The 21,754-nt window shown below is 40.9% G+C and overlaps 1 protein-coding gene and 1 long non-coding RNA gene across 4 annotated transcripts; one reads left to right on the forward strand and one right to left on the reverse strand.

The window, feature by feature from the left end:
* Positions 1-1,512: 1,512 nt before the first annotated feature.
* On the reverse strand, positions 1,513-20,997 carry Fbxl3 (F-box and leucine rich repeat protein 3). 3 transcript variants are annotated; one of them, XM_031362820.1, is made up of 5 exons: positions 20,657-20,997; positions 16,943-17,291; positions 13,891-14,013; positions 10,185-10,356; positions 1,513-3,998 (listed from the first exon to the last, which is right to left on the reverse strand). In XM_031362820.1, exons 2-5 carry the CDS (start codon positions 17,288-17,290, stop codon positions 3,355-3,357), a joined length of 1,287 nt encoding a protein of 428 aa, XP_031218680.1. In that variant the 5' UTR covers position 17,291; positions 20,657-20,997; the 3' UTR covers positions 1,513-3,354. The 3 variants fall into 3 exon arrangements, with proteins under 3 accessions (XP_031218680.1, XP_031218679.1, XP_031218681.1); XM_031362819.1 differs by having other exon boundaries at positions 20,842-20,948; XM_031362821.1 differs by lacking the exon at positions 20,657-20,997 and adding an exon at positions 20,305-20,505.
* On the forward strand, positions 8,914-16,999 carry LOC116085310. Its single transcript, XR_004116489.1, has 2 exons — positions 8,914-9,143; positions 16,925-16,999. It is a non-coding gene; the product is annotated as an uncharacterized LOC116085310 (long non-coding RNA).
* Positions 20,998-21,754: the final 757 nt, after the last annotated feature.

Genomic DNA, 21,754 nt, shown 5'->3' on the forward strand with positions numbered 1-21,754 from the left:
GGCGGGGGTTGGGGGGCTAGAAATCAGTTTCTCCGCTGGCACTGCCGTTCCTAAATTGCCCATCTTTCTGTAACCTCCCACCAGTTCATGCGAGCATCTCTAATTAAACTTAGTGGATGCCAAGGAGGGGTGGGCATGAAAGTAAAAGGGAGTTCAGCAAGAGTGGATGGCAGAGTAAGGGAGAGTGAAAATGACCCAAACATATTATATACAAAGTGCTTAATTATAACAATACATTCCTCAGTTTCTCTAAGGTGTGATGTGTCTGGTGGTATTAAGCCCAGATGTGTGTGCGTGCTCTCTCCCTCTCTTTCTCTCCCTCTCTCTCTCTCTCTCTCTCTCTCTCTCACACACACACACACACACACACACTGAAGGGAAGCGTTCTGCCACTGAACTCTTCTATCTCACAATCCTTTTAACTTTGTGAAACAAGGTCTAAGTCGCCAGGCTGGCCTTTACCAACTGCTCACTCGGGCCCTGAAGGTGCAATCTCTTGGCTTAGCCTTCTAAATAGCTTAAAGTCTGATCCACCACATCCAGCCAACTTTTGAAAAGAAACATTCTATTTACCCTTGAACGTCCAGGTAGCTTCATGGTCTTCCAAGGGCCTTCAAGAGTTTCTTCCTGGGAACTACTTAGCTATTTACATTTTGGTGAGCTGATTGATAATTCTAAGAATAAGCTTTTACTCTCTGAGAAAATGCTTTTTTTGTTTTTTGTTTTTTCTTAAAGGAGAATTTAAGAAAATTCTCAACAGCAACAGGTCTTATTTTTCTTCCTTTTTGCTAACACTGTCTCAGATATAAATAAACAAGTTTTACAAATAGATTGCAGTAACTCACTACTGTTTAGCAAGGCCTATTTTTAAAAGATAACCTAGATTACCAAGTATAGCAAGTTGGATCTGTTTCCTGAAACCTACTTAAGACAAATTTCTATTGTTTTAAAACTATTCTGACTTATATAGAGATTTCTAATATGGGTTGCTAGGCTAAAGATTTCTAATAAAAGCTTGCTTAGGAAACTCTAAGAATGGTTCTTTAAACATACCTACCCTTCTGTTCTAATTGTGTGTGTGTAGGTATGTATATATAAATGAATGCAGCTGCCCATGGATGTCAAAGGCATCAGATCTCTGGAACTGGAGTTACAGGTAGCCATAGAAGGACAATCATCTGAAAGCTGCCTAGACTATGCACCAGCTTAGCCCTTAGCCAGCTCTTGAACCCCCAGAGTCACGTTTCTGAATAGAGCTTTCATTCTGAGTACATAAAGAACCTATTCCTTATTTTTAGTCATAAAAGGATTTGCCATTTCATGGGAAGTTTCACAGGCATTAGAGCGTCATAGCAGAATCATTGTGCCTAGTCTTCTATCTTCAAACTACTGTTTAAAAGACTAAAATCCACTACTGTTTAAAAGATTACCAAACAAGAGCTCTGAAGCTAAAGGCATAGCTTTGTAATGTATGTTTGATTAGTTCTCTAAAGTTATAAAAATACAACCACATTAGTAACTATCTTTATTCTCAAATTGATAAAACCATTTAACATATATTTTACAGTATAAACAAATTAAGTGCTATGCATCTTGCTTATAAAGTGACTTAAAGTATTCAAGCATATAATTCAATTTGTACAAAAAGTAAGTTTTCAAATAAAGCTTTGGTTAGTAAAACTGACTATATACCATCAAATCCACTTTCCAATGTTGTTCAAAAAAACTAAAATAAAAAATACCAGCCAACTAGCACAAGTATATCATGTATACTCAAAGCTTCTTACTATTTAGTAAGAGTAAAATATTCTAATAGCTGTCTTTAATGTGGAACTCTGGGTCGGTCTTTTCCTTCTCATCAGTATGTGCCTGGAAGAATATCATCACTTCTGAAAAGCATGAATTGTATAGAAAGCCACATTCTGTTTTATTCTCAGTAAGTAAGTTCATCTACTTTTCAGACTGTTAGCTTCCGTAATTATCAGGGTACTGTGTAAAAGTCCCACGGCTACTGCAGAGAGCCATTTCAGGCACTGAAGCAATCTGCTGCGGTACCTCACTCCTAAGGTCTCTCAGGAGAGACATCTGGTAGCCCTGGTACCCAGCATCCAACCTCAGACTAGCTAACAACCAAAACCGAAATCCCAAAACTATATATAACCAAAACTTAGTATATTTATACTCTACAAAGTCTAGAATTTATCTTTATTCATATGAAAGTAAATGAAAAGTTACATAACTTAAAAATAAAATAACAGCTTCAACCAAATTGACAAAACTGCATTTTCCTATTAAAATGTTCCAGTTCACTGAGTAATATTTACTCAAATTATTACAGAATATATCTTCTTTTAAATTTAGTGTTTCTGAACTGTACAGATACTCTTTGATTTTTAAAGTTGTATTTATTGTAGCTATGTCAAACTTAAAGCATGACCCATCACTAAAGTTCACTGGAGACTAATATTCTTTCATGAAACTGTAAATGATTTATAAAGTTCTACTTTTAATTATTTCAATTTGGTTTTTAAGTAAAATTTTCATTTAAATTATTAATATTTTAAAACTGGTTTAAATAAAGACTTAAAAAGAGAGATTAAAGCATTCCTTTACATACAATGCCTCATGCACCATGGACATGAGTAATATAACAGAAAAGAATGCAGGTGGTTTAGCATATTTCACAAGAAACCTAAAGTTTACACAAAGCTAACCTACCTCTCTCCTCCTCCCCAGATTTCTCTAGATTTGATCCTGGCTCTGTGTGTCCCCCTTTAATAACCACTGCAACATTTATCAGTGTTCTAAGTACTTTGATATTTATATCTTTATTTTTAAAACAGCTTCATAATGTTTGAAAACATTCAACCAACATCTTATGAGTGCTATCATACATTTCTCTCACAAAATGCTCACGTTCCTGAGCTATATTAAACACCTTATAACAGGTGTATTTATATCTGAAGACTCTAAAATGTCAAGTTTACATTTTTTTAAAAAATGCATAGAGAACATTTCAGAAAACCTATTAGTACACTTCTGAGATATTACAATATACAGGTTGTTTCCTTCAGACTATCAATTATCTCATTTTCACAATTGGATATTACTTTCAAATACAAAACCACATTTTTAATTTTTAAACGTTTGCTATTAGGCTACAAAAAAGGAGTTATCTGAACCAAACTGTAGGCCTCCTGACAAACATCACTCATTATATAAGCTCACCAACACCAAATTTCTGTGCCACAAAACAGTAGAATTCTATTAGCTCAAGAGCAGATAAACTTTAATTAGAATATGTTTCTTAACTGAATGTGCTCCGTACTCATCATGCCTGTGCCATGCAGTCCCTCACCAAGTCGGCATCATGTCTGGAAACCACACCCTGCCAAGATGCTTAGACACTTCCCAATGAATCTGCTCCAAACTATACTTTTGGTCAGGAATTAACACTTCTTCCATAATGGACAACTGAGACAGGCGGCCCCCACACATCTTCACAAACTCAACAAAGGCACTACATGAGACTTCACATTCCCCCAGCCCAATAGCTGACAAATTTTTGCAACGTTCTGCAATTCGAATTAACTCTTCATCAAGGGGCCGCAACCCATTGGCACACACTACCAGTTCCACTAGTCTTGGGCAGGTCATGCCCACGCGGCCAAGCACATCTTTGCTGACTGATCTCCCAAAGTAAAGATGAGTAGCAGGTATTTCATAACGAAAGAATGGGTCAAATTCCTCTTCGTATAAAAAAAAATACATCACTAGGTTGACTTTCGGTGAGTGTTTGATGAAGGCATCCCAGCTGCTCTTCTGAATCGTGTGGAAGTGTGTCTGTCCGGGGTTCTCACTGACAACATCAATGCGCAAATGTTCTAAGCGAACATGCTTTTCAGAAGACAGTGCGAGCAACAACTCATCACTTAGCAAATGGTAGTTCAGGGCCAATTCTCGTAAGCCATGACACTGATCAGCCACACACAGAATTCCTAAGGGGAAGAAAAACAAAGCCCAAATTATTTATAAATTATTGTAAAATTTATCTGTTGAACTGTTTAATCAAGTGCGTGCCCTAGAAAATAGCCATACTTCCCTTTCCACCAATTAATGCGATTTTAAAAATTCAGTTGAAGGAGCTAGAGAAAGGACCCAAGGAGCTGAAGGGTTTGCAGCCCCTTAGGAGGAACAACCGTATGAAGTAACTAGTACCCTCAGAGCTCCCAGGGACTAAACCACCAACCAAAGAGTACACATGGGGGGACTCATGGCTCCAGCAGCATGTGTATAGCAGAGGATGGCTAAGTCAGTCATCAATGGGAGGAGAGGCCCTTGGCTCTGTGAAGGTTCTATGCCCCAGTGTAGGGGAATGCCAGGGCCAGGAAGTGGGAGAGGGTGGGGTGGTTAGCAGGGGGAGCGGGGAGGGAACAGGGGATTGTTTTAGTTTTTGGTTTTTTGTTTTTGTTTTTTTTTTCTTCTTTTCTTTTCTTTTTCTTTTTGAGGGGAACCTGGGAAAGGAGATATTGTAAATAAAGAAAACATCTAATAAAAAAATTCAGTTGTGATATTGTTACTCATTTATAACTCAAGAAAATCATAACTGTCATTTTAAAAATATTCCATAACAAAGTAAGATTTATCCTAGAAATGTATGCACCACTTTGTTTTTCCTCCCCAGAACTCACTATGTAACCCAGGGTTGGCTTCAAACTCACATTTTTGTTGTTGTTGTTGTTGTTTATTTTTTGGTTTTTCGAGATAGGGTTTCTCTGTGTAGCCCTGGCTGTCCTGGAACTCACTCTGTAGACCAGGCTGGCCTCGAACTCAGAAATCCAGCTGCCTCTGCCTCCCAAGTGCTAGGATCAAAGGCGTGCACCACTGACGCCCTGCCAAACTCAGTCTTTGAGTGCTAGCTGCCATACCATTAAAAAAAATTACACTAAACTCACAGATCACAACACAGACTAGAGGACAGTTTCTGAAATTCAAAGTGTAATCATAATATAAAAGGGATAAGATATAACCATATAAATGAAACAAAATACTTACAAAGTAAGCAAAGTTCCATCAAATGGTTATAGTTTAACTACTAACAGTACGCAGTAAGCGCACCCAATTTGTAGGATATGTGAAATTAAATCACTCTTAAATGAATCAAAGGAACTAGATTGGCAAAGGTTTTTTTTTTTTTTTGAGAGCTTTGCACTCTAATTTCTTAAATGCTCCCACCCTCAAGACATGTTTGCCCAAACTCTTATCCTAATAGTAGATGCCTTTACCAAAGATCAGTATTTGATCTCCAAAGTACTTTATAGGAGAATTCTGCCCCAGCATTCAGTCCATGCCTTATATTTGGAAAGGAGCAGGACTAACAGAACACACATTTTCATTACTATTTCTTTCACAAGCTATGCTAGGTACTTAAATGTTTACCCACCAATATTCAAAATTTAGGAAACTAAATAGTATTTCTAGTTCAAAGTAGAGACAACTATGAAGTGGGGACTTAAGAGTTCTTTGGAAAGTCGCTTGGTGTTTTGCTGGGGCCAACATGTGAAGGAATTTTTGTTGAAGTGGATACAGGTGTGGAAGGCTCAGGCAGCCTCCTGCAGGAACTGAAGCAGACAGACACAGGAGAGAGGAGCAAGCACGTGAAAGGACACGTGAGAAAGGATTCTCTGCTAACAACATGCATGTATTGGTCAGCCTTACACTGCATAGTTGAGCTCCATTTGCTGGGACTCCCTAGAGAGAAATGCACCAACAAACTTCTGGTGGTGTGCTGCAGTTTACTGCTGCTTCCAAGGACTGTATCTGCTTCTGGATGATTGGATGCACATGCTGAGGCAAGACGTGGAGGACTCATGATGTTTGGAGTGTATAAATAGGACTCCACGGAGTGATGGAGACAGAGCTTGCCTTGTTGGTACAGCTAGCTGTGCAATGCTTGTGGATCTCATGTCTTTGTTGATCTTCGCTTTCCTGAGAGAGGCACAGCCAAGGACTTCCCCTGGTACTAACCCGACTCTACGGAACTGGACTGCTGGTGTATCCATGAAGTGTTTGCGAGAGGATCATGCTGCCACTGCCTGCTAACCTATGAACTGAACTGCCGATTTCCAGACAATACAGACAGGAGTTGCTCCAAAGAACCTTTCTAAACAGCTCCACTTCCCCCATTATCCTTTCTTTCCCACTACCCCTGGTGGGCTACAATGGAGGCTAAAGCGTTTAAGCACCATCATTAAAAATAGAATTTGAAAGTTACACAACTATCTAAAGATAACAAAGCTAGAATATAAAAAGACTCTAAGTTCATGCACATAACTATTATTTAAAGCAAGACCACCAATAAAGCAAAACTTTACAGGAGTGGACAAAAACAGGCAATATAATCAGAGAAGAGGCAAAGTGACCCACAAAATAAGACTCAGACAAAAGTGAGTAAGAGATCATGTTATTTCTTCTAGATACACACATACTTTGAAATATGCCCTAGCCATGCAACACCACCTAACCACATCTCTCCAACATCTAAAAGCTCAATACAAAGAAAAAAATATTCAGAAAAATTTAAAGGTGCGCACGAGAGAAACTACTAAAGGAGCTGCCGCCGTCGTAACTCTCATGCCCTCTTAAGATCTTACATCCCACTGGCTGTGATCCGGCAAGGGATACCATGCCTATCATCATATTGTGGTATGACACAACTCGCCTTAGAAGATAAATTACATGGATAGTTCTAAACACATGAACTGTTTTAAACTCAGGTTTACCCTTCTCTAGTTTAAAAGGAAGTTAAGAGTCAAAGCACAAATGGGACTTAAGATGTTAACTGCTAGCTTTAAGATAAGCAAGTTGTAGATAAATTATTTTTTCAAACATAAAAAAGTCAAAATAAAGAAATAAGCAAGCAGACTCCCCCACCACACAAAACTGAGTGAGAAAGGAGATGCTGGTGCAATGACCTCAACAACACAAACTCACCCCACAGTCCGACAGACAATGGAAATGATGTTTCCCAGTGTCTTCCAGATAAAGAGCCCAGACTAACAAACACTAATCACAGAAGCCACCTGAGACCTGCCTCACAAAACTATTGATCTGATATGCAGATGTTAGTATATGCTAATACACCAGTTATAGGCATTAAATATGTAACTGCATAGTAATAAACATTAAGCCAATAATAAAACAACAATTTTAAAAACGAGCAGCAGGAAAAATACAGGCAAAAATCCAAATTGGTATTTCTCCAAAGAAGATATAGAAATGTCCATTAAGCACATGAAAAAAAAAAAAGCCATCAAATAGCATGATGGCACATGGCAGAAATCCCAGCACTCAGAAAGAAGAGGAAGGTACTTCAATTGAGAGTTCCAGGCCAACCAGGGCTATATACCAAGACTCTGTCCAAAACATCAACAAAATTATCAAGAAAATGCATCCAGGTATTATGGCTCATGCCTGTAATCCTGGAAATTGGGAAGCTGAGGCAGGAGGCTCTCCAGGGGTTGGCAGCTAGCCTGGGTTATAAAGTGAGTTCCAAGAGTGAGAGGCCCTGCAAATGTGGCAGTGAGGCTGGGATGGGCTGTGTGTATACAAATCAAAACCACAATGATACATACTAGAACACAGCAGCTGGGATGGGTAGAAGAAGAGATAAGAAGCATTAGTGAGGATGGAGGAGTGTGCAAGGGCAATTCTCTTACCCTTATCCTATGTTTTGGGTTTAATCAGTTTTGTTCTGGAAAATCCTCCCTAACATCTTCTTTTGGAACGCCCAGAGTACATCTTTGTTTAATGATCTGTCACTTCTTGTTGCTCTGGTAACCTAACTAGACTGGAGCCAGTGTGCGGCATGTAGCACAGTTGCAGTGAGTAACCAGCCACTGTATGACTTGGCAATCCTCTCACTAGCTATACACCAGGAGAATCCACACAAAACTACATGAATTTCCACATAAGCATTATCTGTTATACTCAAAAGGTAGAAAGAAACCCAAATATCCAGCAACCGATGACCAGATAAGCACACAACAGATCTTACACAGCAACAAGAAATGAAATTCTGATGGCTCATACAGCACCCACAACCTTGAAAACATGCTAAGTAGCAGAAAGCAGACACATAAACAAACACACACATATAATTCCGTGTAGGAACTACCCACTACAGACAAATGACAGAGACAGAAAATGCAATAGTGGCTGCTTAGAGCTGGGTGGCATGACAGGCATGCTTCCTTTGGTCATAATGAAGATTCATAGTTGATGTGGGCACTATTCTGTCAGTACACTAAAAGTCAATGAATTGTCACATGGATTGTGAACTAGATGCTACATACATTGTCTTTCTTTCTTTTCGTTGTTTTATCTTTTTCTTGAGACAGGGTTTATCTGTATAATCACCAGGCTGTCCTTGATCTCATAGAGATCCACCTGTCTCTGCCTCCCAAGTGCTGAGATTAAAGGTATTCACCACCACACCTGGCTCATAAATCCTTTTCAATAAAAGTTTTATGATGATGATGTATTGATGAGTAGTTTAAAAGAATTTACAGACTATTTCACAAGGCACAGCGCTGACTAGAGGTCAAAACAAGTCCAGTTCTCTAGGAATCACAGCTCCTAGGACATGCGGGTGAACAACAAACAAGGTGGGTGGAGGTTAGGGACAAGGGACCTTGTACATTATGACCCTAAGGAAGACCGATCTTACAGCAGACAATAAAATGTGATTGAGGTCAAATAGACAATAACTGCCAAGGTCTATTAGTCTCTTCTTAGCTTCTAGTCTGTACTCTTCTCAGTGATTATCTAGAAGAGGCCGAGACAACTAGGTAAATACAACAGGACGCCTAGTTACTCCTATCACCAGGCCCTCTTCGTGGCTGGTCTGGGAGAACAAGCAAAGTAGTGCAGTGAGTTGCTTACAACTGGGTAGCATGACAGGCAGGCTTCTTTTTGGTCACAATGAAGATGTTCTAAGATTCAGTGATGATGATGTAGACATCACTTCAGGGAATTGCAATCCTTTGTTATACTACGAAAATCAATCAAACAAATGAGCACTAACTACTGAACAGCACAGCTGAAGATGGAGGGATTTCCACAGTGGAGGAGTCAGCATGAAGGTGAGAACACATTCATTATACCTTTCAGTACAAACCACTTGTAATTTAAAAACCTCAATCTGGACAATGTACTAATACTTAGAAAGTTCTACATAAAGTAGTTGGAAAGACCTCTTACAATGTTACTTCTACAATTTAAGTTTTAAAGAACATCCTCTCTCAAAAAGGCAACCATACTTAAATATACCTCTATGTTAAGAAGTAACCATGTCAGTCGGGTGGTGGTGGGAACACCTTTAATCCCAGTGCTTGGGAGGCAGAGGCAGGTGGATTTCTGAGTTGGAGGCCAGCCTGGTCTACAGAGTGAGTTCCAGGACAGCCAGGGCTATACAGAGAAACCCTGTCTCGAAAAACCAAAAAAAAAAAGTAACTATGTCACTGTTCTGATCCAAGACACCTACAACTCAATTAAAGTTAGCAGAATTCTATTTTATCTCAACAAGTTCAAGCAGACCTTACAGCATCACCTTATGGTTTGAATGTGAAATGTCTCTCATAAACTCAGGCTTGAACATCTGGTCCCAGCTGTTAGTGCTGGTTTAGGAGGTTGTAGAACTTTCAGTAAAGGCTGATTGGAAGAAACAAGTTACCAGGCTAAGGCCTAAGGTTTTATAGCTTGGATCCACTTTACCTATCCTTTAAAACTGCAGAAGATCCAATGAGGCCAGCTACCTCATGTTGTACCTTCCCAACCATACTGACTAGTACATTCAAACTGAGCCAAGAGACTCTTTACCCATCCTTAAGCTGCTTCTATCAGATACTCTGCCCCTGCAGCAAGTAGCTAAAAAACCTTCCTCTCTTCTCATGTTATTTATCCATTTTCAAACACATGCCACAATCTGCCACATAAAATGACTACAAAATTCGATGAAAGGCAGTCTAAGCTAGAACACTGCAGGTAGTATGCTATTGTCATTAGGACACTGAATTTTCTTTGAAGAAGAAATGGTTTTGCTAATTCATTAACAAGTTCATTAGCAGAACTATTAAATACATTTCTTAACTTGAGAAACAATGTCTGGTAAATGCATGACATACCTGCTGGAGAGACATGAGGACAGCTGCTCATTTTTAGCAGCTTGAGTGTGTCACTGTTGTTGGCCACTAGGACTTTAAGGGATGGGTCATCTACTGGGGTGTCGTCTATCTTAAGTGAGGATAGGGATTTGGAGTTTACAAACACAACAGTCAGTGCAGAGATAAAGTGAGACTGAAAGACAAAAGATTAAAACAGTTTCAGTTCTTCAGAAATGACATGTTACAAGGTTTCCTTACCTTGCATGTCTGTCTGTCTGCACCTTAAAGAATTTCAAAACTGTTAAAAGGCAGCACCCCTGCATGAGGTTACCCAAATGCAGTTAAAAAGGGGAGTAATTTCCATCTCTGAGAAAAGCCTTTTGTACCTGTGGAAGAAAGGGTCACTTCAAGCCGCAGAAGATGCCTAAGTCCCAGTAACCTTAGAGATCAACCCAGACTAGGAGTCTCTCTCACACACCTCACCATATTTAGAAGCTAATGCCCTGTATACTGTGCCACATAAAAAAGAGCAGCAACCCAGAAACTACTGGACAGTCATCAAGATTTAAGTCAGTCAACGCACAGGCTGTAACTCAACTGGACCGTGGAAGCACACACAGACTTTAAAACAGCACACAACAGACTTTAAAGAATCCATTAAAAAAAAAAAATCCAAATTTAAAACAATGAATCTTTTGGAAAGATTTTTAAGTCTGATTTTAATGTATTTTACTTATAATCTACTGAACACAGATCTGATAAAAGGAATTCTACAGACACAGAATTACAGCATATTTAAAGCATACAACTTTGAATTGGAGCTAAGCTCTAATCAGTGGGCAGATAATTCAGGGAAGAAAAGAAAGAGCAAGCTTCAGCACACATCTACAGAGGCAGCCTCATCCTACACCTCGCTCTGTAAATTCTCCACAGCAGGACCAGAGGAAGAAGCCATGGCAACAGACCACCAAGTCTAAGGAAATAACTACCTCCTGGTCACAATCCTCAACTTGCTGTTTCATTCTGTCTAAACAACTGATTTCTAAAAATGTGCTTAAATAGCTTAAGCATTAATATCATATATCTTTAAATCAAACAACTGAACCTTTCATGATTATAGATAGTTCTTTATTAGTAAGCCCATGACTACATATTAACTTCTTCCCTCTCTGTCCTGATTTAGGTCACATACATTTCTTCTATTTTCTCTTCCATTCAGAATAGCCAAAATATAGGAATACCTTATTTCAATCTTTTCTAAAAAACAAACAAAAAAAGGACAATAAGCATCTAAGGCAGCTACATCAACAGTTCTTAAATTAGCACTATATATGCAAACTGAACCCAGATAATAAAACAATCAAATTATGTTCAACATACTTTATAACAGTCTAGTCTATATAAATAATTTTTGTTGTTGTTGTTTTCTCCATGTGGCCCTGGTTGTCCTAGAATTCTCTCTGTAGTCCAGGCTGATCTCAAACTCAGAGGTCTGCCTGCCTCTGACTTCCAAGAGCTGGAATTAAAGGTGTGCCACCACCACCCAGCCACATTTTAAAAATAATGGCAGGTTAAAAAAAGCGCCATGCAGTGGTGGCACACGCCTTTAATCCCAGCACTTGGGAGGCAGAGGCAGGTGGATTTCTGAGTTCAAGGCCAGCCTGGTCTACAGAGTGAGTACCAGAACAGCCAGGGCTACACAGAAAAACCCTGTCTCGAAAAAACAAAAAACAAAACAAAACAAAAAAAAGGTAACAATAGCCAGGCGGTGGTGGTACATGCCTTTAATCCTAGCACTTGGGAGGCAGAGGCAGGCAGATTTCTGAGTTCGAGGCCAGCCTGATCTACAAAGTGAGCTACAGGACAGCCAGGGCTATACAGAGAAACCCTGTCTTGAAAAAAAAAAAAGCTAACAATCAGAGCATTTAATTTTCCACTAGGCTTGAAGAAGATGGCCCTCCATTGTATGAACTCAGTTTCTTAGTGTGAGGCCTTGAACAACTCTCTCTTCTAGAATCCTCTGGACTGTCTGCAGAAGACTTGGCCTCAGTCAAATTTAAATTTAGACTAGGAGAAAGAGTCCCAATCTGTGCAGAGCCAGATCTAAGAGTCACCTGACTCAGGTGCACTACACAGGTTCTCTTCCAGTTTTCTTCTTTGCTCATGAGAAAACATTCTATCTCAAAATGTACAAGATTACTGAAACATAGAATTTTTGAACTCACAATATTTTATTGGGTTCTGCTATTCAATTGGAACTAGTTATAATTCACACTTAATATTACTTCCTGAGTCACTGTAGTAAAATGAACTGTGAGCTGAGTCTAGATATTTGGTGCTGGAGAAATGGCCCATCAGTTAAGAACACTGGTTGCTCTTCCAGAGGACTCAGGCTCAGTTCCCAGCAGACACACAGCAGCTCACAACTGTCTGCAACTCCAGTTCTAGGGATCCAACATGCTCTTCGGGCCTCCATGGGTATCAGACATACGTGTACATATGGTACACATATCTACACGCAGGCAAAAAACACTATACGCCTAAAGTAAAACTAAAGCTTTTTTTCTTTAACCTTCATATTTGACTTTGTGGCATACTTTTAAAAATTCCTTTTTCAATTGCAATTAGCTCATTTGGGGATGTAGCTCAGCGGGTAGGACCCTTGCAAAGCCACAGATGTGATTAGCATTAACACAAACACACATCACTATTGGATGCTAACTTACTGAGCATCAGCAAACCAGAGAGCAGCTTTCTGGCCTTTCTCAGAAGGACCCTATAATTTCTCTGCTTCAAAGAGAACAGTTGTGAGGTAAGGGCAATTATCACAGAGTTTTACAAACCAAGTTCAAACCCTGGAACCCACATGGCAGAAAAAAGGAGAACTGACTCCTGTAAGCTGCCCTGACTGCCACTCATGTACACACTCATACACACATAAAACTAAATGTTAACAACAACAACAAAAAAAACCTGAAGTTTTTAACAAGAACAGTTGTATGGTAGACTATTCTTTATTCATAGGACTAACACAAACAGTAGTTAAATCCTCATAAGAATAATTAAATGTTGGATAATCCAAACTATATAGACATTAACTTTGCTTAAAAATCCTGTTCAGTGCATGGACCAGAAGTGTTTATATAATAAGCAGACTATATTTGCTCAGCACCGGCATTGTCACCCACCTGATCCGAAAGCTCAGAAAGGAGAAGTGTCAATGGTTCTCTTTTTCTGACACGGTTAGTCTCAGTTTCACTTATTTCTTTTAGCACTTCCACTACTAGACAATCTTCTGTCGAGTCTTTAATATTACCAAGGAAGAACAAGGAACTGCTTGACAGCATATTTTACTGCTGCTGGAGAGGCGCAGCAGTTAAAAGTACTTATAGAGGCTCTCGTAGAGAACCTACGCTTGGTTGCCAGCACTTGCATGGTAACTCCTTACTGCCTGCAACTGCAGTTCCTTGGGGATATGACACCCTTTCTGGCCTCTGCAGGTAGACACACGAGGTGCACATACTTACATGGAAATACACACAATCAAGTTAAAAACTCCTTTAAATCATATTCTAAATACTGATTTTTCAAGACTGTAAACCACCACCAGATCTCTACTGTACATACTGCTTCGCTGTCTGTCCTCTCTGTCTCACTGTCCACACTAACAATGCGGGGGTTTCACTGGATTCCTCTGCAAAAGGGAATACACGAACCCAGCAGATACCTTTGGTAGATCCATAAAACTTGGCCGAGCAGTTGAAATAAGTCCAAGTGTTTTTAAGGAGCAATTCACCAGCTGCGATAGTATATCACAGGCTGCTTCAGCGGACTCTTTGCTGCTGTCCACCTGAAAAGAAAATACGACTTACACACGCATATGCCCATATTTCTCTTTGAGTATCTAAATTTTATAAAAGCAAGACATAAAGTTACTAATCTAGTGCATTAGACTTTAAAGGACACTGATTTTCAATCATCTCTCCCACAACCTCAGTCTAATTTTCAAGATTGTATTCATTATATATATATATTTAATGTATAACATAAATATATATATGTATTTGGTACCAAAAGACTAATTTAACTTATTTCAAAGTAACTGTATAAAATCAAATCAATTGTTTTTAACTAGTAATTTGTACTCGGTTAAATCAACCTGAAACTCTCTAATGTTTTTAATAAAAAGATAAATATAGAGTACAATAAGGGTGTCCAACTAAACAAGCACAAAATAATCTGAACCAAAGTGGAGGCAGCTGCTCTCACACATTTCCTGCAGAGCCATTTCCTGAAGAAAACAACACGACCAAATGCCAACCCTTGGAAGGGGAAGCATTAGCTTTTCTCTAGACTAAAAATGTTAAAATATAATACCATTATTCTTATTTCTAAAGTTGTACTTTACTGAATCCCAAGGAGCTCTTAAATGCTATTGTGTATGAAACTAATGTACTAATTGCGGTTCTCGAAATGAAGTTCCCAGACCACATGAAAATCATCCAAGTACTGAAGACACTGGAATTCTTTTGCTTAAACCATGTGGCTAAGAACCATGAGTAGGGGCTGGTGAGATGGCTCAACGGGTAAGAGCACTGACTGCTCTTCCAAAAGTCCTGAGTTCAAATCCCAGCAACCACATGGTGACTCACAACCATCCGTAATGAGATCTGATGCCCTCTTCTGGTGTGTCTAAGACAGCTACAGTGTACTTACATATAATAATAAATATTTAAAAAAATTAAAAAAAAAAAAAAGAACCATGAGTGGGACTGAGCACGTTTGGCCTTAATACTCCCCTTGGTGAGTCTGCTGAACAGTTTGAAAAGCACTGTTTTAGACTACGAAATCTGACTATAAGTTTTTTTCAGCCTACAGTGACCACTTAAATATTATCAGGAGGCCAGAATAATCCCTGCAACGTGTCTGCTTTCTAAGTTAGAAATTACTTCCTCACACAAATAAATCTGTAATAAGAAATGATAAACTTGAGCACAGCTGGTTTTATGAGTTACATATGTTGGATACGCCTGACTTGTGTCACAGAACTATAAAGGAACACCCAGGACCCAGCTGACCTACTATATGCAGGAATGACCTTTACAATCTCCTTTCTGTAACATTTGCCATTACAATATTCTAAGGCAACTCAAAGATGACCAAAGCCGAAGGGCAAGCACTTCAGGTTTCCTCCTTAGACGAGGTAAAGAGTTCCTCAACATTTGTTTGCTTGAATCCTACCCCTTATCAAACAAATAATACACCCAACTGGAATTCCAGGTAAACAATAATTTGTATCAATAAGTGTGTCTGGGATGCATCTGCATTCATCATTATCAGTGAAGTCTAGTAAACTCAAAATTAACTAGGCATCTTCATTTTCCTCTTCAAACAGAGTCCTTCCTGCTAAATATCTCTGGCTAGCCTTGAACTCACTCTGTAGCCCAGGCTGGTCTTAACGGGTGGTATCCCGATAACTCTTTTCTCTTTGGCTATAATTAGCAATCCTAAAGACCTAGTTCGTACTTTTATGACCACAATCTATTCAACCATATCTGTTACCAAGCTCTCCTATCTTACAAGGAAGACAGCATCTAGTAACGGCATGAAGCTCTACATTAGGACCACTGCTTAGTACAGATTTATCCTGGCCCCTTTAACAAACAGGAAATAGTTTTTTGGTTTTTATGCTCTACATTTTTAAGCGAGAAGGCCTTAAATTATTGATTCTCTCTCCTCAAACTCCCAAGTCCTAGAGTTATTACATGAGTGAATCACCAGGCCTAGCCCATTTTTATCATTTAATAATAATTATCATTTAGAAATCATATTAGAAAAAAATTAACGTTAAGGATTCAGCAAGCATTCCATATTTCTTCCTTTGACTCCAAAATGCAACGTGATGAACCTTTGTTCTCACATAAGCTAGTGATTAATACTATTCAAATCTCAGACGCCACCTTCCTTCACCCGCTCATCACTTAGTCAGTGTCCCTGGAACACTGAAATGAAGCAAACAGCTCTCTCGCACTTTCCCACAAATCCTCTTCTGCTTCCTTCTAAAATACACTCAAACTATTTAGTCTCTACATCATCTTTAGCGTTTTTGTTATTTTTTTTTTTTTTTAAATAAAAATGTACCAAAGCCAGCAACACTTATTGGTGGTGGCGGCAGTGCATTCCTTTAGCCCCAGCACTGAGGAGGCAGAGGCAGGCAATTGAGTTTAAGGCCAGCCTGGTCTACAGAATGAGTTCCAGGGCAGCCAAAACTATGCAGAAAAACCCTGTCTCAAAACACCACCACCAAAACAAACAAACACCCCGAAACCCAACCAAACCAGGCCTAATGCAGTGGTTCTCAACCTTCTTAAGGCTATGAGCCTTTGGTATAGTTCCTCATGTTGTGGTGACCCCCAACCATAAAATTATTACATTGCTACTTCAGAAAGTAACTGACCCCTTCAAGGGGTCTCACACAGCAGGGGAGACTCCCCTAATGTTTGTTGTATATTTCCCTTTCCTCAGATGTGTTGCTAACATTCACCATTAGGCTCACTTAGTGGCTGTCTTTGCTCTTTTAAGAAATTAAAGGACTACTTTAGTTCCAGCAAATATAAAAAGTATTTGTAAAGAACTCTTAAGGCATGCAATAATTTTAAAACTTTAAGCACTTTCCCTGAAAAGTTAAATATTTTAAGGATATAAAAAGTTGTATTGGTTATGACATTAAAGCCAGTAAAAATGCTTTTATTTTTTAACAGGAGGATTTAAGGTATTACCTTGAAGCTGACATACTGTAGATGATTTGAATGCCTTTTAATAATCTGTTTGATCAGCTCTGGATGTGTAGCTTTCAAGTAAGATGTAGCTGGCTGATTCAGTTCAAATTCAAAACATCTCCACAAGTCAGGCATGTGAAATACCTGATTCCAACTCCGGCATACTTGGGAAGCATGAGCCCGGTCAAGAAGAGGCAAATACTTAAAAACGTGGAGGACGATGTCCTGCAGGAGGTTCGCCCAGTCACAAGGCTGCGGGCACTCACGGGCCGTCCTTGGTGTCTTAGGCTTCTGGGCAGTGCCTTCCTCAGCCGAGTCCTGGTCACTATCTCTTCCTCCTCGTTTCATCCTATTCAAAACAATCCATCATTCCCATCCTACTTAACATTTAAACAAATCCATCCTCTGTCACTGAAATGTATTTGGATTTGGACAGAAATAAGCACGAAAACCTCATCTGACAATTCAAGGAGAATATAAAAATACAATGAAAACCGCTGGTGGAGATGAACACTCCTGAAGTGCTTTTCAACGTTTACATTTAAAACTACTTATAACTTACGTAAACCATGAATTTATAACTCAAAACTTGTACTAACTAAACTTTAAAGGGGAGCTCTAGTGATACTATCCAATTTTTCTGTCAAATTTGAGACAGACCAAGGTTTGGTGAATGTCTAGACTCTAGAGAGGATGAAAGCTAAGTGGTCAACAGCCTGCACTGAACAGCCTGTGATGACATGTGGCATTACTGCTACACAGACCCAACCTCCGCTTAATATAAGTAACCCTGGACTGAGAGTACAGGTCAATTAAAGCCCTCGCCTTGAATACTCCAGGCCTAAGCTCAACCAGCCGCAGCACGAACCAGACTGATTCATTAAAGCAGTCTATACTGACTAAGCGTTCTTTTAGTTGGGATATGGCTTCTTCTCCAGTACATTACTATCACTGCTTTTCCTGTCAATTTTCTGTATGATATACCTCTATGGTTTTCCTACATTTCTTACCCACTTCATGCTGTTTGCTTCTTGGGAAGATGAGAAGCTCTAAGACCAAGCTCTCTAGGTGTGAATCCTAGTACACTTCAAAGTAGCTCCTTAGCTCTGGGAAATTACAAGACTGTCAGGGTCACACAAGCTCCAGTTGTTTTTCCCCAATGTGCTCTTTTTATTTCTACATTGTATACAGCTATTTCATGTAATCAAAGTTCCAAATTTTGATTTGTTACCTGATTTACACTGTACTCTATACTAACCAGGACCACTCCTTGGTATTAATATTTAGTCTAGGATCTACAATGATTATTTAGAGAGCAATTCTGGTAAGGCACTGGTCCAAACAAGACTCAAAAGGATGGCTTGACTCCAACCAACTTGTGACAAATCATGCCGTAAGAATCTGGTTCCTCTGTGGTGTGAGGGCTGTACCCACGTACAGACTTTCTCATCTAGAGCTGGCAAAGGAGGGCTGAGGACTGAGAGTAGAAACAGGATGGCGGAGGGCACAGCGCTACACTGCCAGGAGGCCTACAAGAGTTGTCTCCTCTGCTGTCCCTGCATCTGACGGTATGCACACACACAAAAGGCAACAGTCTCCAGTAAAAGGAGAATTCAGAAAACAAAAAGATGACAAGATGGCTTTATACAGCATTCAAACTTATGAATCTATGAATAGATTTTTTAAGTGTGTTCAGAGAAAAGTTAGAATAATCAACAGTGCCATTTTTAAAATTAAAAAAAAAAAGTCCTTCTAGGGGTAAGCATGTCATTATGACCCATTTTCCCACTTTAACTTATCCTGAAGGCTTAACTTTAATTTTAGCATTTCAATTTGGGTCAAAGAATAAAGACTCTGCTACTTAGGACTCAGACTTTCTTACTGACAGGAACTACTCAGAGTTCTGAGACAGAGATTCAAAAAGAACGCCACTATCTTCCTCCTTCTAGTCCTATGCCAGAATGCTCTGCTGCACCTGGAGAAATCCTCTAAAGCCAGAACAAAAAGACTAAACACTTCATTTTACAGACAAGTGTACAGATCCAAACCAAAACAAAGACAGCAGCTTTACTCACAATACTTTAACAACACTCTGCTGACCCTAAGTTTATACAATTTTTATGTGAGACAGGCTCACTTATGTGAGCCTGGCCAGCCTGGGATTCAGAGATCCACTGCTTCTGCCCTCCAACACAGTCCTATTTAAATAAAGTGTATTTCAATCCACCTTTAAGTTTGGGAAGTCAGACATATAAAATCACCAATGCTAAGGATGATCAAGTATATGATTATACCTGATCTAAATATAAACCGAATGCATGGATCATCAAAGTATATATTAGTACTTATTAGTTTATGAATAATTAAAAAGTCTATGGACTATCATAAGCACTATGAAATTAATGTGCTGTGTACAATTAGGTATACAAATAACATTGGTGGATAAATACCTAATATTTTAAATATTGCTTTTTCTTGTTGGCTTTTTTAATTCAAACTTTCCAATGCTTTTATTTTAACTATCTACACATGAAGGTCTGCTGTATAAAGTTGAGCAATGCAGAGCATTCACCAGTACACAACTAGTTTGCAGCAACGGGGTTTAGACTGCTTCTAGTGGAAGTGAAAATGCCCTTTACATCTGAACATGAGGAGTGTGGTGTATCAAAACAGGACACTGAATATCAAAGAGATTTTCTAAGCCCAGAAAACCTGGGCTCTGGCAGTTTTGATTTATTGCAGTGTGGCAAGAACCCAAAGAAACTATGGTGGCAATAACTTTTGCTAGTGTTCATATCAAGTGTCCAAGAGGCAAAGTAATGAAGGACATGTAGTAACTTGAGCATCACCAAGAATTAGTGAGCTAATCAAACATTTCCTTAAACTGAAACGAAGAGCAAAACTTTCCTCACAGTCTTAGACATGTACATATTCTGGGCATGCAAAAATTAAAAAAACAAAAGCAAAACCAAAAAACATTTGTACTTAAGCTTTAAAAGTCCCGTTCTGGCATTATATTTGCATTTGCCCTCGTGTTTTGCTTTTCGTAGAAGGAAGCCTAACACACACTCTTTGGCTGAAATACAAGAATCGAACAAATATGAAAGAGATTAACTCTCAGAATGGTGGAGGGCCCAGTGGAAATAGATTAACTGGGACTGGACACACAGACAAGACATAACCCGGAGCCGGCACGCAGATTAACACCACGGGGTGGGTGAGAGTTTAGAGCTACAGACAGTTTCATAAAGGCTTCGGGGACATATTAAAAATTAGCCTTTTGGTGTCAGCAAAAGATTATAAACATCTGGGCAAGTGGAACCAACAGGCACCCTTACCAACAAACCGCCGCCCGCTCTCACCTCGCGGCTGGGCGATGCCCTGAGCGGGCTGCTTCCGGGTGGAGGTCTGCGGCGCGACCCGAGCCGCTGCACCCAAGTTCACCAACTTTTCCGCAGCGCGCCTCCCCGGCCCGGCCCGGCCCCCGGCTTTTCCAGCCGCCCGCACCCTGGTCGCCGAGGGCGAGCCCGGAGGGAGCAGCCCTTCCTCCCAGCCCCGCCACACGCGGCCGCCGAGCGCGCGCCACGCCTTGTTGACATCCACCGAGGCCCGGGCGGGGCGTTCCCGTCGCGCCCCGCGCGCGCCCCCGGCCGCCGCCGCCGCCGCGGACCTCCCCGCCCGACTCGGGGCTACGGCCCCGAAGCTCCGCCGTACCTGCTGCCGGGGGCGGCTTCCCCCACACACCACCCCGGGCTGCGCGGCCTGCGGCGGCGGCGGCTCCCGCGGCTCTCACATGAGGCCTCCCGGGGCCCCGTCTCCGCGCTCCCGCCGTCGCGGCCCCCCGCGCTCCGCCCGCATCCGAGACGCTGGTCCCGCGGCGGGCGCCGACGCGGCTCCACCTTTGCGGCTCCGGATGCCCGGGGTGGGGGAAAGCGTCCCTTCTCTGTCCCGCGCGGTATGCGTCCTTCGCCCTCGGCGAGCAGCGGCCGACAGCAGCGAGCGCCGAGCCTCGGCCCGGTGACAGAATCCAAAATGGCGCCCGGGGCTCGCGGGCGCGCGCTTGCCCCTGCGCGTCCCCGCCTGAGGGGGCGGGCGCGCGGCCGAGGTGGCGGGTGGGCAGGCGCGCGCGCCGAGGCGGCTCCTGCCTCTGGGACTGTCCCTGGCGAAGTTTGTTTAGGGGCGGAACGTGGGCGGGTTGGGGTTCACTAGACAAGGCCGGTCTTCCCCAGGGTTAAAACCGGAAAGTTGAGGGCGACGGAGCAGCCGTACAGGACCGGGGAGCGTCTGCAGGGCGGGACCCTACGGGACGTAAACATCAGCTGACAGCGACCCACCCCCGCGGGGAGGGCGCGGCCTCTGCACCCAGAAAAAAAAAAAAAAAAACCTAAAAACAAAAAACGATCGCGAAAGGTTTCTTTAAGACAATATTTGCATTTCCATTTTTTTTCTCCAGGGCTATTATTTAATGAGTCGTAAATTTTTCAAAACCACATTTGAATCTCAGACCCCGAAGTCTGAGATTTCTTTTCTGAAACACTTAGGGGAAAGAAGCAGATGGCTAATTAAAAGAAGACACCCCCTACCCAGCCACCCACCCACTCCGGTGGAGCGTTTTGTAAGTCAAGGGGTCTTTTAAATGCTACTTATTTGACTTGTTTTTTAAAAGTTTGGACTTGGAGATAAAGCTGGATTTTCTTAAAATAAGAAAGTTCACAGAAAATCTTAAGGTTAGCTGTATACCATGCCTATTGCTCTTTCGGTGTTATTTCTTCAAAGTAAACCTCTCTTGTCTCTCTTCCATCTCCCCTCCTC

Source organism: Mastomys coucha, unplaced genomic scaffold (assembly GCF_008632895.1).
Source record: "Mastomys coucha isolate ucsf_1 unplaced genomic scaffold, UCSF_Mcou_1 pScaffold9, whole genome shotgun sequence".
Taxonomy (NCBI): domain Eukaryota; kingdom Metazoa; phylum Chordata; class Mammalia; order Rodentia; family Muridae; genus Mastomys; species Mastomys coucha.